Source organism: Carcharhinus amblyrhynchos, chromosome 33 (genome assembly GCF_965287045.1).
Source record: "Carcharhinus amblyrhynchos chromosome 33, sCarAmb.v2.hapA, whole genome shotgun sequence".
Lineage (NCBI taxonomy): Eukaryota > Metazoa > Chordata > Chondrichthyes > Carcharhiniformes > Carcharhinidae > Carcharhinus > Carcharhinus amblyrhynchos.
In genome coordinates, this window is record NC_137356.1 from 4,417,385 (window position 1) to 4,435,271 (window position 17,887).

The window sequence follows — 17,887 nt, forward strand, 5'->3', positions numbered from 1 at the left end:
TGCATAAGCAACCACTGTTATCCTTACAAAACACAAGACAAAACTTACTGACATTAAACTAAATTAATTCTCAAATGTGCATGAATATAGTCTCTGCTTTGTGTGTGTGTAAAGCAGGCTGTGGGGGTCTGAGGAAGTGTACACGTTGTTGATGCTTTTCCAGCAACAGCGTTAATCACAGCGGAGAGCTCGATACCCTGGTCACCGCCTCCTGTTCCAACATAAAAGGGTGAGCGTAATCCAACTTTCTAACCACGTCAGAGATACCACATCTCGAGGTCCCTGCCGGAGGTCACTAGACTGCTGGAAAGTACTGCCATTTACGCATGCATGCATTTGAAACTTCTAAAAAGAAATTGGATGTACAGTCAAAGCACAAATTTGCTGGGTTCTGGGGGGGGGGGGGTGGTGTCTAATCAGAAAGCTCTCTTTCAAAGAGTCGGCTGAACGGCCTGCATTCTACGATTGATAATTTTAGCACAGAAGGCGACCATTGTTCCAGGACCTCAGCTTGAACCAAGGGAAGTTTCAGTAAAGCTGGCACAACGGGTTATTAAAGAGAACTGAAAATAGGCAATTGCTCAGTGAATTTTACAGCCTGTGTGAACAGATTCCCACTGGTGCTTCAGGCCTGGATGGGTGGGGAGGGGTGGAGTGTGAGCTCTACTCGGGGATTCTCTCAGGGATGATGCTCTGACTCTGTTTAAACTGTCTCAAATGGGCCAAAGGTTATGACTTCCCAGCAACAGGAAGTGGGTGAAAGGTTGAATCCCGAGTTGCTGCCTTGTCACTCTTGTTCGTGTGCATCGAGCATTTATGGGTGTGACATAGACAAACAGTTTGATAAGGCTTAAATAAGTACATATTATGCTGAGCAAAGGGTTCAAAGGGACAGAAAGCACAGAACAATTTGCTGACATCTCAATGGTTACAAGGAGGCCATTCAGCCCATTACGTCTGCACTGGATCTCCAAATTACCAATTCACCTGATAATTCACTTAGTATGTCACCAGGGGCAGTATGGTGGCACAGTGGTTAGCACTGCTGCCTCACAGCACCAGGGACCCGGGTTCAATTCCAGCCTCAGGCCACTGTCTGTGTGGAGTCTGCACATTCTCTCCATGTCTGCGTGGGTTTCCTCCAGGTGCTCTCCAATTCCTCCCACACTCCAAAGATGTGTAGGTTAGGTGGATTGGCTATGCTAAATTTCCCCATAGTGTCAGGGCGACTAGTTATGGGGTTATGGGGCCTGGATGGGATTGTGGTCAGTGCAGACTCAATGGGCCGAATGGCCTCCTTCTGCACTGTAGGATTCTATGGTTCTACAAACCTCCGCATTAAACCTCATCAGCTATCTGCCTGCCCATTCCACCAACTTGTCCATGCCCTTTCGGAGTTCACGATGCTTCCAAGTCTCTGATCAACTGCAAGTTTTGAAATTGTGCCCTGCACACCACAGTCTGGATCATCAATATACATCAGGAAGAGCAAGGGTCCCAACACCGATCCCAGGGTAACTCCATTATAAACCCTCCTCCGGCCCCAAAAACACCCATTTACCATTAACTTTGCTCCCTGTCACTCCAGTCAGCTTTGTACCTAAGTCGCATTGATTGTGTGGCTACAAATGCCTTTCAGAAAGCTAAGGACTCACTTTGTGAGTCAATACAGACTCAAATAAAAAAGGAACGCAAATAGCCATGTTCTATCCACTTCATTATCCCTCTAATGTATTGCTCATAGATTTTTTAACTAATTCAGCATCGCTGGCTGGGCCAACATATATTGTCCATATCTAGTTGCCCTTCACTTGAGTGGTTTGCCAGGCCATTTCAGAGGACAGTCGAGAGTCAACCACATTGCTGTGGCTCCGGAGTCACATGTAGGCCAGACCGGGTAAGGATGGCAGATTTCCTTCCCTAAAGGACATTAGTGACCCAGATGGGTTTTCCGACAATGGTTTCATGGTCATCAGTAGATTCTTAATTCTGGATTTTTTTAAAATTGAATTCAAATTCCACCATTTGCCGTGGTGGGATTCGAACCCAGGTCCCCAGGACATTAGCTGAGTTTCTGGATTAATAATCTGGTGATAATACCACTAGGCCATCGCCTTCTCAGAATTTGGAATCTGAAGTCCTGTTGTGATGTTCAGCTTTTGCATTGACATGTTGCTTTAAGGCCATCGCTCAAGTCCTGGGAATCTAGGCAACGTTAGCTGTTTATAAATCTCTAAGGGACAAATAATTTATTTGTATTTCAGGATCCAGATTAGAAACACAATCAAATACCTGTCTTGCTATCTTTTTTAAATAAAAATACCGTTTTGCATCCGTAACCCATCAACAATATGGTGAACTGGTGTGAAGACAATAATCTCTCCCTCAACGTCAACAAAATGATTATCATTGACTTCAGGGAGCATAAAGGAGAATATGCCTGTCTACATCAATGGGGACGAAGCAGAAATGGTCGAGAGCTTAAGGTTTTTAGGCCCAGATCACCAACAACCTGTCCTGATCAGCCCCTGCTGACACTGTAGTTTAAAAAGCCCATCAATGCTTCTACTTTCTTAGAAGACTAAGGAAATTTGGCATGACTCTCACCAACTTTTACAGATGCACCATAGAAAGCATTCTTTCTCATTGTATCACAGCTTAGTATGGCTCCTGCTCTGTCTGTGAATGCGAGAAACTACAAAGGGTCGTGAATGTAGCCCAGTCCATCACTCAACCAGCCTCCTGCCTATTGATTCTGCCTTTGCTTCCCACGGCCTCGGAAAACCAGTCAGTATAATCAAGGACCCCACGCACTCTGAACCCACACTCTTTACCTTTTTCCCAACAGAGGAAGGTGCAAAAGTCTAAGGTCACGTACCAATCAACTCAAGAACAGCATCTTCCCCGCTGCTGTCAGACTTTTGAATGGACCTACCTTGCACTAAGTTGATCTTTCTCTATGCTCTAGCTAATGACCGTAACACTACATTCTGCATTCTTTACTTTCCTTCTCTATGAATGGTATGCTTTGTCTGTATAGTGCGCAAGAAACAATACTTTTCACTGTGTACTAATGCACATGACAATAATAAATCAAATCAAAACAGTATGTGCAGATTCACGCTAGACTTTGTGTTTCTGCTGCATCAACTCTCTTCACAATGTTCATAATAGATTGGAAATGTCACTTTAACATAAATGAGGATGTTACTGACCTGACGCAATGAGAAAGGATTTTAGGAAGTAATGTAATATGTGGAAGCGTGTGTTATAAGTGTAGCACCGTGATTATTATATTATCTAGGCTCTGAGGCTGACCTCTTGCTGTGGTTAGCTGTGAAATTGTGGGGAGATGGGCTGCTGAAGTCACACTTCCTGAGGCAGAGTGTGAGGAAATGATGATTCCAGACCCGCAGATGACCAGATTAGTGAAAGCTAATTCCACAATGTTTGAGTTCAGAACTTCAACTGGAATCAGGTTTCATGTCAACTTTCAAAAAGCAACCGGTCACGCAGGGGAAAAGGACTAATCTGCAGGCTTTCAGTGAGAAAGCTGGGATTGTTTGACTAAATTTTACAGCTCTTTCAAAAAGCCAGCACAGACAGACTGGGCCGAATGGCCTCCTCCCGTGCTATAAGATTAGAAGCATAGGGTCATAGAGGTTTACAGCACAGAAACAGGCCCTTTGGCCCAACTTGTTCGTGCTGCCCCAGTTTTTACCGTTAAACGCGTCCCAGTTGCCTGCATTTGGCCCATTTCCCTCTAAAACCATCTTACCCATGTAACTATCTAAATGCTTTTTAAAAGACAAAATTGTACCTGCCTCTACCACTGCCTCTGGCAGCTTGTTCCAGACACTCATCATCTTGTGTGTGAAAAAATTGTCCCTCTGGACCCTTTTGTATGTCCCCCGCTCACTTTAAGCCTATGCCCTCTGGTTTTAGACTCCCCTATCTTTAGGGAAAGATGTTGACTACCCAGCTGATCTGTGCCCATCATTATTTTATGAACCTCTACAAGATCACCTCTCAGCTTCCTACACTCTAGAGAAAAAAGTCCCAGTCTCTCCAGCCTCTCCTTATAACTCAAACCATCAAGTGCTGGTAGCATCCTAGTAAATCAAGGTTAACAGGTGTGTCATTTAATGCAACAAAGTTTGATTGATGCTAAATTGAAAGTTCAATTATTATTTAGAATGGAGTCTGTTAGCTCAGTTGGCTCAAAGGGAGAGCAGCCAATGGTCATCTGGGACTATGGCGGCTTTAAGTTTCTGTAGTTCCCTTCGCATGTTTAGACATTACAACATGCCACAACGAAAGAGAGGGTGGAGTTTCTAACATGAGAGAGCCATTGAATTTATATAAATGTAACGCTTCTTTTGTGAAAGCAAAACTTCAAATCTCTGCACTTTTCCAACACAGTGGTTAGCACTGCCGCCTCACAGCTCCAGCGACTCGGGTTCGATTCCTGGCTTGGGTCACTGTCTGCGTGGAGTTTGTACGTTCTCCTGGTATCTTTGTAGGTTTCCTCCCACATTCCAAAGATGTGCAGATTAGGTGGATTGGCCGTGCTAAGTTGCCCCTTAGTGTCCAAAGATGTGCGGGTTAGGAGGATTAGTGGGATAAGTATGTGGGGTTACGGGGATAGGGCAGGAAAGAGGGCTTGGGTAAGATACTCTGTCAAAGAATCAGTCCGGACTCAACTGGCCTCCTTCTGCACTGTATGGATTCTGTTCTACCACACCGACCTCTTGCACATCCCAGATTTTTATTGTTTTACCGCATTTTTTTCATTCATAGGATGTGAGCGTTGCTGGCTGGTCAGCATTTATTGCCCATTCCCAAGTGCCCTTGGAGAACAGTTAAAAGTCAGCCACATTGCTGGCTCTGGAGTCACACGTAGGCCAGACCGGGTAAAAACGACAGATTTCCTTCCCTAAAGGGCATTAGTGACCCAGATGGGTTTTTCCAACAATGGTTTTATGGTTATCAGTAAACTCCCAATTCCAGATTTTATTGAATTGGCGCCGTTCCATCAGCTGCCGTGGCAGGATTCGAACCCTGGTTTCCATAACATTAGCTGAGTTTCAGGATTAATAGACTAGCAATAATACTCTCGGCTGTTGTCTCCCCTGAAGGCTGTGCCTTCAGCTGTCTAGGCCTTGGGAATTCTCTCCCTAAAACTCCATAAACTCTACAGCACGCTCCTCAAAATCTAACTCTGATCGAGTGCTCAGTCACCTCCTTCTGCGAGTTGGTGTCAAATGGTTGGTTGCTAACGCACTCCATTGCCTGCTACATTTTATCATGGTAAAGGCACTTAATAAATGCAAGCTGTTATTGTTGTTATGATGCATGAAAACACACACACTCTTGTGCAAAATACAGTCACTGGGGCTCTCATTCATGTACAACACACACATTAGCTTTGTAAAACAAAAGGGAACTGTTGTGTTAATGGGCATACTACTGGGCTAAATGGCATCAGATTGCCATTATCACATTGAATACTGGTACAGGGTCATAGGAGGACCGACCTGTGTCCCAAGGGTTTTTACTGACCACTATGGATAGTTCTGCAATGATGAATCACAAAGAATTATTCCCAAGCATCACTCATGGAAGTTGTCATAAAGTGCAGAAGGCGGCCATTCGGCCCATTGAGTCTGCACCGACCACAATCCTACCCAGGCCCACGCCTGTAATTCTATTTTTATCCTGCTAATCCCCCTGATAGGGTCAATATAGCATGGGCAATCAACCTAACCCACGCATCTTAGAGTTTGGAAGGAAACCAGAGCACCCAGAGGAAACCCACACAGACACAGGGAGAATTTTACAAACTCCACACAGATAATAACTTGAGGCAGAATTGAATCCGGGTCCCTGGCACTGTGAGGCAGCAGTGCTAGCCACTGAGGTTTACTATTTCAGTTTTGGATAAACTAAACACATTAGATTCACAAACGGTAAAGACAGAAAGGATATTATTAAACTAGAAACAGTGCAGAAAAGATTTACTAGGGTGCTACCAGGACTTAATGGATTGAGTTATAAAGAGAGATTGGGTGGACTGGGACTTTTCCTCTGGAGTGTGGGAAGCTTAGGGGTGATATTATAGAGATCTATAAAATAATGAGGGGCATAGATCAGCTAGATAGTCAATATCTTTTCCCAATGGTAGGGGAATTTAAAACTAAAGGGTATAGGTTTAAGGTGAGAGGGGCGAGATACAAAAGGGTCCAGAGGGGCAATTTTGTTCACACAGAGGGTGGTGAGTGTCTGGAACAAGCTGCCAGAGGTAGTTGTAGAGGTGGGTACAATTTTGCCTTTTAAAAAGCATTTAGACAGTTATATGGGTAAGATGAGTATAGAGGGATATGAGCCAAATGTGGGCAATTGGGGCTAGTATGGTGGTTAAAAAAGGGGGTGGCATGGACAAGCAGGGCCAAAGGGCCTAAATCCATGCTGTAAACCTTTATGACTCTAGATTATACCCCGCAAAAAAACTCTGATCCTGGCTGGTTTTGTTTTTGGCTATCTTCGTTCACAGGAACGAGGAACATGCCCGAGGGCAGCGACATACCAGGAAAAGCTGGCTTCAAGCGACTCGTTATCTGCAATCAACATCACACAGCGCATTCCAAGCAAAGGCCCATCTCGACTTTCAGCAAATACGACTAAAAGTACAAGATGCATCATACTGGTGGGAAAACTAGCTTCTGAGTATAAGTTGCACCCCTCGGTACAGAAGTTACTGCAAAGGCGGAACTGACTTCACAGCGGTAACTGCAAAGGATTTGGAAATCCCAAACTACTTCCAATCCTCAGTCACAACTGTATGGTTTTAAATGTGGCTTAACACATGGGTTCAAGCTCTTGTCACAGACCAGGGTGATGGTGCAACAGCCTTGCTGAGGCCACTGGGCTAAAAATGGTGTAAATGAAAGGTCTATGAGTCAAATAGAAACTATTGTTATAAAATCCATTTGCGCGTACAACAGCAAGAGACTATACTGTACTAGATTAATCAAGAACTAGTATTCAAAAAAAGTTGACGAACACTGAATATTAAACAACAGATCGGGAGAAGACTAGTTCACTGGTGCATTCTCCTTGGCAACATTGGCACGGTGGCACAGTTGGTAGCACTGTTGCCTCACAGCGCCAGGGACCTGGGTTCAATTCCGGTCTTGGGTGACTCTTGCGTTCTCCTCATGTTTGCATGGGTTTCCTCCCACAGTCCAAAGATGTGTAGGTTAGGTTGATTGGCCATGCTAAATTAAGGCTAGTGTCAGGGGGAATTAGCAGGGTAAATATTAGGGGTTGTGGGGATAGGGCCTGGGTGGGATTGTCAGGATGTGGAGATGCCGGCATTGGACGAGGGTAAACACAGTAAGAAGTCTCACAACACCAGGTTAAAGTCCAACAGGTTTATTTGATGGTAAACGCCACTAGCTTTTGGGGTTTGCCCCTTCGAGGGAAACCTTGTGAGTCTATTATCAAATAAATCGGTTGGACTAAAACCTGGTGTTGTCAGACTTTTTACTGTTCTTTGTAAACAGGGGCAATCTATCCAAAGGTCTGCTTACCAAAGTTATTTACGTTAGAGAAATAATCATGCATTAAAATACTCATTACCCATGAATCCGATTGCCAGAGGTGGAGTGGGTGGGTATTTGGAAGCTGCGCTGAGTAGAGGATCAAGATGTTCTGTGCCAGCCGCAACTTTGTTTGGATCCCAGTTTCCACTGCAAAACCTCCGAACTTTCATCCCCAGGATCCCATTGACTTCCAACAAGGCTGGAACATAAAACACAAGAGATAAACCATCAAATTCAGCCCGAGTCACAAGCCAGCGCTTCTACCAGTCGCAGCTACGGAGTTTTGTCCATTGTGCCTCAACAACACAGCACCATGACATTCTATAACAGCACAGGTCGGAGATTAATAAAATACGATTGGCACAGAAATTGTGCTTGAATAAACAAGAAGAGTTTGTCAACTTGTTTTTTAAGTTTTAAATATCATGATTAAACTTAGGTTAAATTTAGATTTAGATTAGATTAAACTTAAGATTAGGTTATTGAGCATCTTTAAGACAGAGCTAGATAGGTTCTTGATTAATAACAGGATCAGGGGTTATGGGGAAAAGACAGGAGAATGGGGATGAGAAAAATATCAGCCATGATTGAATGGCAGATCAGACTTGATAGGCCAAGTGGCCTAATTCTGCTCCTATGTCTTATGGTCTTTTGATTTTATGGTCTAACTTCACAGATTTGTGCTGGAGAAAGCAAAGGAGGCTGCTATTTGACCCATCCTATCTATACTAGCCCTTTGAAAGAGCTGTCTGTTATCCTTTTGAGTAGGGTGGCATGGTGGCACTGTTGCCTCACAGTGCGAGGGGCCCGGGTTCGATGCCCAGTTTGGGTCACTGTGTGTGTGTGGCGTTTGCACATGCTCCTGGTGGGTTTCCTCCCACAGTCTGAAAGACGTGCTATTTAGGGTGCATTGGCCGTGCTAAATTCTCCCTCAGTGTACCCAAACAGGCACCGGGGTATGGCGATTAGGGGATTTTCACAGCTTTGACAAAGAGTCATCTGGACTTGAAATGCCAGCTCTTTTCTCTCCTTACAGATGCTGCCAGACCTGCTGAGATTTTCCAGCATTTTCTCTTTTGATTTTCACAGTAACTTCATTGCAATGTTAATGTAAGCCTACTTGTGACACTAATAAACAAACTTAAAAAAAAACTTAGAAGCTCTTCCAGCAATCTAGAAATACTGGCCTGAACTAACAATCCCTATCAGTTTATACCTTACTAGGTGTGTATTTAAGTATAAACCGTGGCCTTATTTCTAGTAAAACCCAAACTCTGAAACTAGCAATGCGTGTTATCTATAAAGCTCTCTCTCCTTTCAGAACTTTTCAACAGGTAAAAAAGAGAGATGTCTTACAGATAGGTGAGATAACAAGTCATAATAATAAAGAAGCCTTGATTATTTTCCAAGGCTGAGCTGGAAGTTCTAGGCAGGACTTTCACCATCATCTTGTCCACAATCCATTTTCTGGGTTGAAGTTCATTTGATACAGGCAGCAGATGAGATCTCCAGTGCAGATAACAGAAATGCTTGGCACTTCGGGGAACTAGAGTGCAAAATCTAGGCAGACATTTGAGCTGACAGAATGCTGCATTGCCAGAGATGCTGCCTTTCTGTTGAGATTTATGTTGAAGGCCCATCATCTAACTGGTCATTTAGTTCACTCCCGCCTGCTACGTACAAACTGGTTGCAGGATTTTACCTGCAAAACAGCAGCTGCACCTTGTCGAAAAGAATACAATGAATCAACCAGGTATCAGAGAATCCCTACAGCACAGAAGGAGGCCACTCGGCCCATCGAATTGGCACTGCCCACAATCCCACCTAGACCTATCCCCTTAACCCCACACATTAATCCTAGCTAATCAACCTGACACTAAGGGGCAATTTAGCACGGCCAATCCACCTAACCCACACATCTTTGGAGTGTGGGAGGAAACCGGAGCACCTGGAGGAAACCCACGCAGACACGGGGAGAAATAGAGTCGGAGAACCCTGCAAGGGAGGTGGGGGGGGGGGGGGGGGGGTGGGGGGGGGGGCGCATTCGGACCATCGAGCCTGCACTGACCACAACCCCACCCAGGCCCTATCCCCATAACCCCATGCATTTACCCTAGCTAGGTCCCCTGACACTAAGGGGCAACTTAGCACAGCCAATTCACCTAACCCGCACATCTTTGGACTGTGGGAGGAAACCAGAACACCCAGAGGAAACCCACACAGACATGGGGAGAACATGCAGACTCTTCAACTTTGAACAGTCACCCAAGCCGAGGTTAAGGAATATAATGAATCAACCAAGTATGATAGAATCATACAAAGTGCAGACACCACACAGACAGTGACCTGAGGCCAGAATTGAACCCAGGTCCCTGGCGCTGTGAGGCTGCAGTGCTAACCAATGTGCCACCCTGATGCATGTTATCCTATGAATGTGAAATTACGTGGAAAAACAAGTTTTTTTTAACATACTGTTTACACACCATCACTCATCTCTGCTCCAAAGATAATGGCCTTGGCTCCTGATACCGACAGGCAGTGAGTAAGCGCTTCCAGGCGGAGGTTGAAGTTGAGCAATGCACCCTCTACTCCCACTTTGGCCATGCCAAGCCACAGGCCAACAAACTCGGGCCTGCTCTCCATGAACAACGCAATGACGTCGCCCGGCCCGTAGCCTTGCTCGCGCAGGAAGTTGCCCACCGCATTGGAGTACTCGTCAAGTTCCCTGAAAGTCCACTTCTGGTCGACCCCTTCGTAAATGAGGGCCACTTTATCTGGGTGCCTCTGCACCGTCTCTTGAAAGATCTTCGGGATGGTGCTGTCTTCCCGTTGGTGTTTCCACACGACCAACTTGACCCTCAGTAGCAATAACAGGCCGCTGTCAAAGAGGGAGAAACAGAAATCACTGCCATTAACGTGGTTTCGATCTCACACTCCTCCAAAACTTACAAAATAACCGAGGTGCTCAAGACAGGAATGTGGTCTCCAGACTTAACCTGCTGGGAGATCCTGAAAGATTTTTCTGCGGTTCTATAGCACTTATTTTGCTATTGCACGCATTCACTCCCTCCACCACCAACGCTCAGTAGCAGCAGTGTGTATTATTTACAAAATACACTGCAGCAATTCACCAAAGACCCTTAGACCTTCCAAACCCACGACCACTTCCATCTAGAAGGACAAGGGCGGATACATGGAAACACCACCACCTGGAAGTTCCCCCTCCAAGCCACTCACCATCCTGACTTGGGAATATATCGCTGTTCCTTCGCTGTCACCGGGTAAAAATCCTGGAATTCCCACCTTAAAGGCATTGTGGGTCAACCCACAGCATATGAACTGCAGCGATTCAAGAAGGCAGCTCACTACCACCTTCTCAAGGACAACAAAATGCTGGTCCAGCCAGCAACACACATGTCCCACAAATGAATTAAAAAAAAAACTCGGGGTAAAGGGGAGCAAAGGATAAGTGGGGATAGGGGAAGGTGGGATCAGGCTATTGAGTTGGATGATTGGCCATGGTCATAACGAATGGTGGAGCAGGCTCGAAGGGCCGAGTGGCTTCCTCCTGCTCCTATTTACATGTTTCCATCACGCTGGTCACTGATACCAGTGCTCTTTCTAAATGAGCATGCTACAGATAAAAACCCCAACAACACATTGCTCCCTTCCCTGCAGCCCTTTCCTTGCACCCTTGCTCAAGTTCAAGTCTCAGATCATTACTCAAGAACATAGAGAGGCCATTCGGCAGAGTCGCTGTCACCCTTCAATTAGTATCTTATATTTATCTGCCTTCATTTTACACTCCTTAATCAACAATCTCTTTGTAGAATCATAGAATCCTACAGTGCAGAAGGAGACCATTTAGCCCATCGAGCCTGCACCAACAACAATCCCACTCAGGTCCTATCCCCATAACTCTATGTATTTACCCTCCTAATCCACCTAACAAGCATGTCTTTGGAGTGTGGGAGGAAACCCACGGGGAAAACATGAAAACTTTGCACAGTCACCCAAGGCTGGGAATTCAACCCGTGTCCCTGGCGTAGTGCTAACCACAGTGTCGCCATCTCAGTTCTGAAAGTTGCTATTGTCCCAGTTTTTTGGGTAGGGGGTGTGAATGGGTAAGAGGGAAGGAGACAGAATTGATGTGGAAAAAATGTTTCCTGATTTAATTCTTGAATGATCCTGCTCTAATCTTATGATTATGACCCCTTTCCCTTGATACTTTTACCAGAGGAAATAACATCTGCCTGATCCAAGTCTGTTTCACATCTGGATAGATCATTCCTCAATCTTCTCAATACACAAGTCACAATTTTCTTTATATACACCAAATGTGACATTGCACTAAAGCCTTAGCCCTTCACAAAAGGTTCTTAAATTTAAAAAGAAAGTCTTGCATACTTTAAGACAGGCTTGTCCAACACATGGTACCATATTCAAAATGATGGTAAATGAAGTCTAAGATCCTTCATGAAGCTGTTCCTCCAATCACCAGCTGCTTCTCGCATACACTTGCTGTTGATTGGCTCACTAATTATCCTATCAACAGGTGGTGTGGGAGTGAACCAGTCCCTGATTGGGTGGAGCCGCTTCTTTGACACTACATTCTGCACTCTCTCCCTTCCTTCTCTATGAATGGTATGCTTTGCCTGAATAGTGCGCAAGAAACAATACTTTTCACTGTATATTGATACATGTGGTGCAGGCTAGAAAGGCCAAATAGCCTACTCCTGCACCTGAACTTTGACAAAGGGTCATCTGGACTCGAAATGTCAGCTCTTTTCTCTCATTACAGATGCTGCCAGACCTGCTGAGATTTTCCAGCATGTTTTCTTTTGGCCTACTCTTGCACTTATTTTCTGTGTGACAATAATAAATCAAATCAAAGAAATACTCAGCGCAATGGGAGTGCTGTTTCCGCTGGGGAGGGAGGAAGGTTTTCAAAGAGGTTGAGGGAGGGGCAGAGCAGCTGCCAAGCAGGCCAAAACTTGACTGCGTGCGAGATCGAGAACGTTTCTGGCTCACTCCGATTCGCACTCATCCTCACCCCACACATCAACTCACATAGAGGGTGAGAGTGAGAGTGTAAGCAACCTGAGGTGGGAGTGAACCAGACAAACACAATTTGACCCAACCCCACCACACACCACCCCATACAAGAAAAAACTAACACAGACTATAATTTATAAGAAGAAAAAGGCCCAGGAGGCAAGACGACAACAAGCCACATGACAAAGGCAAGGCATCACAGGGAGCAACAAAGGTTGGACGTGACCTGAATGAAAAGTGGTAGAGCACAAAGGAAAGGGGATATGTCCTCCCTCTGTCTGACCCCAAAAATCTCTCTCTCTCATGGTCACCTGAGTTTACTTACCAAATGACTCAAGAACAACTTCTTCCCTGTTGTAGTTAGACTTTACAATGGACCCACCACATATTAAGTTGATCGTTCTCTGCACCCTAGCTATGTCTGCAACACTATACTCTGCACCCTCTCCTTTATATATACTCTATAAACATTGGTGAGATGTCACTACTCTGATTAGGCTACAGTTTCTCTACAACACCTGGTAACTGCATATACAGTGAACAAACTGCTCCAAAGGCTGACCTACCTAATCTGTACCTACAGTGAAATGAATGAAACTGTGCCAACATTGCGAGGGGTGACTGACTAAAACGTAAGGCTTTATTTGTACAGCACGCAAGAAACAACACTTTTCACTGTATCCCAATACACGTGACTGTAACAAATCAAATTATTGATTATACTTTTTATAAATTATCAGTTTGTTCAGTCAACATTATTTATTTACTGCACATCCCTACATTTTACTCAGATTCACGTTTAAAGCTGGGCCCAGCTTGATCTTTCCAGAGTTTGTCATTCAGCCCCTTGGACGAGAGAAATGAAAATGGAACGTGGCCCCTTGCACGAAAGGGCTGGACGAGCCCACACAGAGGCAGAGATAAGGAAGCAACTCATTACAAGCCTCTCTCACAAATCTGAAACAATGTTCTGTGCGATGTTGGCAAGAGTCGGCTGGCGATGTACCAGGAAAATCCGCATGGCGCTGCCCTTAAACCCACTGCCTGCTTCCCAACAGTAATGGCTCTCATTTCAGCAGCTTTCGGGAGAGGATGTAGAGCCGCCTGAACGCCAAGTGACATGAATCCGAGTAGCCTTTGGATAGAACTTCTACCCTTGTTAGAAAAGGTCAGCACGAATAATCATTTTAAAGGCGTTGTTTTCCTTTGGCGAGACGTCGCTGCTCTGATTAGGCTACAGTTTCTCTACAACACCTGGTAGCCGCACCTACAGTGAACAAACTGCTCCAAAGACCGGCCTACCTAACCTCTGCCTCTGGAAAATGAATGAAACTGTGCCAGTATTGCGAGGTAGTGGTGGTGGTGAGGGGGGGGGGGGGGGGGGGGGCGGGTAAAAAGGTAAGCCTTTGAGGAAGTTAAGCAGTATCCCAAAAGAAAACCGACATGGCCAAAGTTTGGGTCTCGGATAGCTCAGCGTTGGGGATGTGCAAGGCCAGGGGGAAGCACACAGATCCAGGAGGATTAGGGGCCAGCAGAGGTTATAAAGCTAAAGAGGGATGAGGCCATGGAGGGATTTGAACACAAGGATGAGAACGAGGCAGTGGTGGGTCAAAGAGCCAACGTCGGGGGCAAATGTGTGAGCAAGATTTGATTTATTATTGTTATATGTATTTACAGTGAAAAGTATTGTTTCTTGCGCGCTATACAGACAAAACATACCGTTCTGAGAGAAGGAAAGGAGAGAGTGCAGAATGTAGTGTTACAATCATGGCTAGGGCGTAGAGAAACATCAACTTAATGTAAGGTAAGACCATTCAAAAGTCTGACAGCAACAGGGAAGAAACTGTTCTTGAATCGGTTGGTATGTGACCTCAGACCTTTGTATCTTAGTGATAAAAGATTTAGTGCAGGTTAGGATAGAGTACAATGGTAAAAAAAAACCTTTCAAAAAGATTTCAAGGTGGATGGATGGTGAAGCTATAAGAGAACAGAGGGAAGTTTTAACCGGAGGTGGTTTTGCATTCTTTGTTTCAAGGGCTGAGAGAGAGTGATGTCCATGCAGAAACTTCCATACTTGCATTATTCAAACCACTCACCTTATCTCCAGAGCAAAGTATTTAAAATTTTTCATTTTAGTTAGTAATGTCAGTTGGAGTGGCCATTCAGCCCCTCAAACCTGTTCCATAGTTCAACTAGAAGTCTCACAACACCAGGTTAAAGTCCAACAGGTTTATTTGGAATCACAAACCTTTGCTCCTTCATCAGATGAATGGACGTTTGCTCACCTGATGAAGGAGCAGCACTCCGAAAGCTCGTGAATTTTTTTTTAAATGATAGAACATACACATGAATATATGAATTTAGTAAGAACTCTCACAACACCAGGTTAAAGTCCAACAGGTTTATTTGGTAGTAAGCACCACTAGCTTTAACCTGATGTTGTGAGACTTCTTACTGTGTTTACCCCAGTCCAACACTGGCATCTCCACATCATATAAATTCACAGCAGGAATAGGTCACTTGGTCCGCCTGAGCCTGCTCCACCATTCAATAAGATCATCGTTGATCTTGCAGTCACAGGATGTGGGCATTAATGGCAAGGTCAGCAATGATTGCCCTTCCCATCAACTAAGCGGCTTTTTGGGTTGTTTTATCAGGCTATTAAGAGTCAGCCACACTGGACCTGGATGGTGGATTTCTTTCCCTAACAGAGATTAGCAAAGCAGACTGTTACTTTTAAAAACAACAGTTAATGATAGTTTCATTATCACCATTACTGAGACTAGGGGCGGCACGGTGGCACAGTGGTTAGCACTGCTGCCTCTCAGTGTCAGGGACCCGGGTTCAATGCTGGCCTTGGGTCACTGTCTGTGCGAAGTTTGCATGTTCTCCCCTTGTCTGTGTGGGTTTCCTAGGAATGCTCTGGTTTCCTCTCAGTCCAAAGATATACAGGGTAGGAGGATTAGCCATGCTAAATTGCCCCTTAGTGTCCCAAGGTGTGTAGGTTAGGGGGATTGACCATGCTAAAACGTCCCTTAGTGTCCCACGATGTGTAGGTTAGGGGGACTAGCGGGGTAAATGTTTAGGGTTACAGGGGATAGGGCCTGAGTAAGATGCTCTGTCGGAGAGTTGGCACTGACTCGATGGGCTGAACGGCCTCCTTCTGCACTACAGGGATACTATGAACTAGGTTTTTCTTAGCTGTCATTACAAGGGAAGCAGTGAAGAAACTGAAGTTGCAGAGGGACTGTCCTATAGGGCTGGTACAATCTAGTCAACAGGTTTCTGCGGTTTCATTAGGCTGTCACCAATGGCCTGGGGTTTGTTTTAAAAGTATATGCAAACTTGGAGAGCATTTCTATCTTCAGGTAACACTTTATACGGTAAAGGAGGGGACCAACAAAAAAAAAGAAAATCTAAAACAGTGTAATCTGGTTTCAGGCTGTACCGACAGGAACCTGAGTTTCAGGCAGGGTAATGCATCTAAGTAGTCACAAAGGCATGCATAGTAACATATAAATTAAACTGGAGGCGAGGGAGGGCCACTGGTGAAGCAAAGCAAGTGGGGGAAAGGTAAAAGACCAAGAGTTGGAGGAATGTCAAGCTTTTGGGAAGATTGCAGAGTTTCACTGTTGTGAAACATTTCATAAGCAAATGTCCTGAGTCATTGCAATATATCCCAATCTTCCAAATCCTCGAGTAAAAATAATAATTTGATCTATGTGAACTTCAACAAAATACAGAGAAACATTCCTAATGAGAGTAATACATATTTTTAATCAAGTTTAAGAGATGAACACCTTGTACCAAATAGTTCTGATCAGGAGCAGCATTAACAACAATGGATAGATTGTTAATTTTAAAGTCCCGTTGGCTCAAAGAGAAGGGATGCCATTGAAACAATAGCTTTATACAACGGAGGGGTGTCCTTTTATACCTCTCTGAGAGTTATGTGACAGAGACAGACTCAAATAGAGAGCACCAGAGGTTGAGACGACAAACTCTTGCGACGAGGTAGCTGGCCTGCCAAGTTGAGCACAGACCCAGTAACCTCCACCTTGAGATTTAAAAAGATCCTTATCCAGTCTAACATATTACATTTCGATAACACCCCAACTAGCTTAGTGGTTAAAAAAAGAGGCGGCATGGACAAGGAGGGTCTGTTTCCATGCTGTAAACTTCTATGACAACAGAATTAAGTAAAGGATTTCTACAGCAAAGGAGTTAGCAGCCCCACTTTTGCATTCCAAATATTTTAGTACGGACTACTGTCAGCTTGGAACATAGGCCATTGGGTTTAAATCTATACAAAACCACATGGGCAGCACCGTGGCACAGTGGTTAGTACTGCTCCCGCAGGGACTGGGTTCAATTCCCAGCTTGGGTCACGATCTGTGCTGAGTCTGCACATTCTCCCCGTGACTGCATGGGTTTCCTCCGGGTGCTCCAGTTTCCTCCCACAGTCCGGAAGACATGCTGGTTAGGGTGCATTGGCCGTGCTAAATTCTCCCTCCGTGTACCCGAACAGGGGCCGGAATGTGGCGACTAGGGTATTTTCACAGTAACTTCATTGCAGTGTTAATGTAAGTCTACTTGTGATGCTAATAAATTAACTTAAAAAAAAAATTTTAGAATTAAAGATCTTCTCTCCAATAATTGATCTTAGTCAGGGGAATTTGTAATCTAATCTTAGGAGACGTCAGGTGCATGTATCTAAATGAATAAACGATCAGGTAGACCATGACAGCAGCTGATAAAGGAATATTTTGAAACATGTCACAACCAGGTTAGGTGAAGGACAAGGGCAACATTACTGACAAGGGGAAAACAGAAGCGGAGGGGATGAGTCGGTTAGCTCTTTCTTAAATGCCTACGCTGTAACATTTTTCTGGTGATAGTAGCTCATAGAATCCCTACAGTGCAGAAGGAGGCCATTCGGCCCATCGAACCTGCACCACAGCAATCCCACCCAAGTCCCATAATCCCACATATTTACCCTGTTAATCCCCCCAACAGTAGGGGCAATTTGGCATGGCCAATAACCTAACATGTACCTGCGAGAGGTGAGGACCGCTAAGTAGGAACAGAATTGGATAGGCTTTTTATCGGTAAGGGGATCAGAGGTTACAGGGAAGAGGCGGGAGAATGGCGTTGAGAAACTTAGCAGCCATGGTGGAGCAGGCTCGATGGGCCAAGTGGCCTAACTCTGCTCCTATGTCTTACGGTCA

General features: G+C 44.9%; 1 protein-coding gene across 9 annotated transcripts in view; it reads right to left on the reverse strand.

Annotated features, from left to right (window-relative positions):
- The window catches only part of slc27a1a (solute carrier family 27 member 1a), a 53,871-nt gene that overhangs the window by 23,035 nt on the left and 12,949 nt on the right, over positions 1-17,887 (reverse strand). For all 9 annotated transcript variants that reach the window (XM_080216357.1, XM_080216359.1, XM_080216363.1 and 6 more), the window contains 2 exons: positions 10,088-10,482; positions 7,642-7,803 (listed from right to left, as the gene is read on the reverse strand). In XM_080216357.1, the coding sequence (XP_080072483.1) occupies positions 7,642-7,803; positions 10,088-10,482 (557 nt within the window). The remainder of the gene's footprint in view (positions 1-7,641; positions 7,804-10,087; positions 10,483-17,887) is intronic.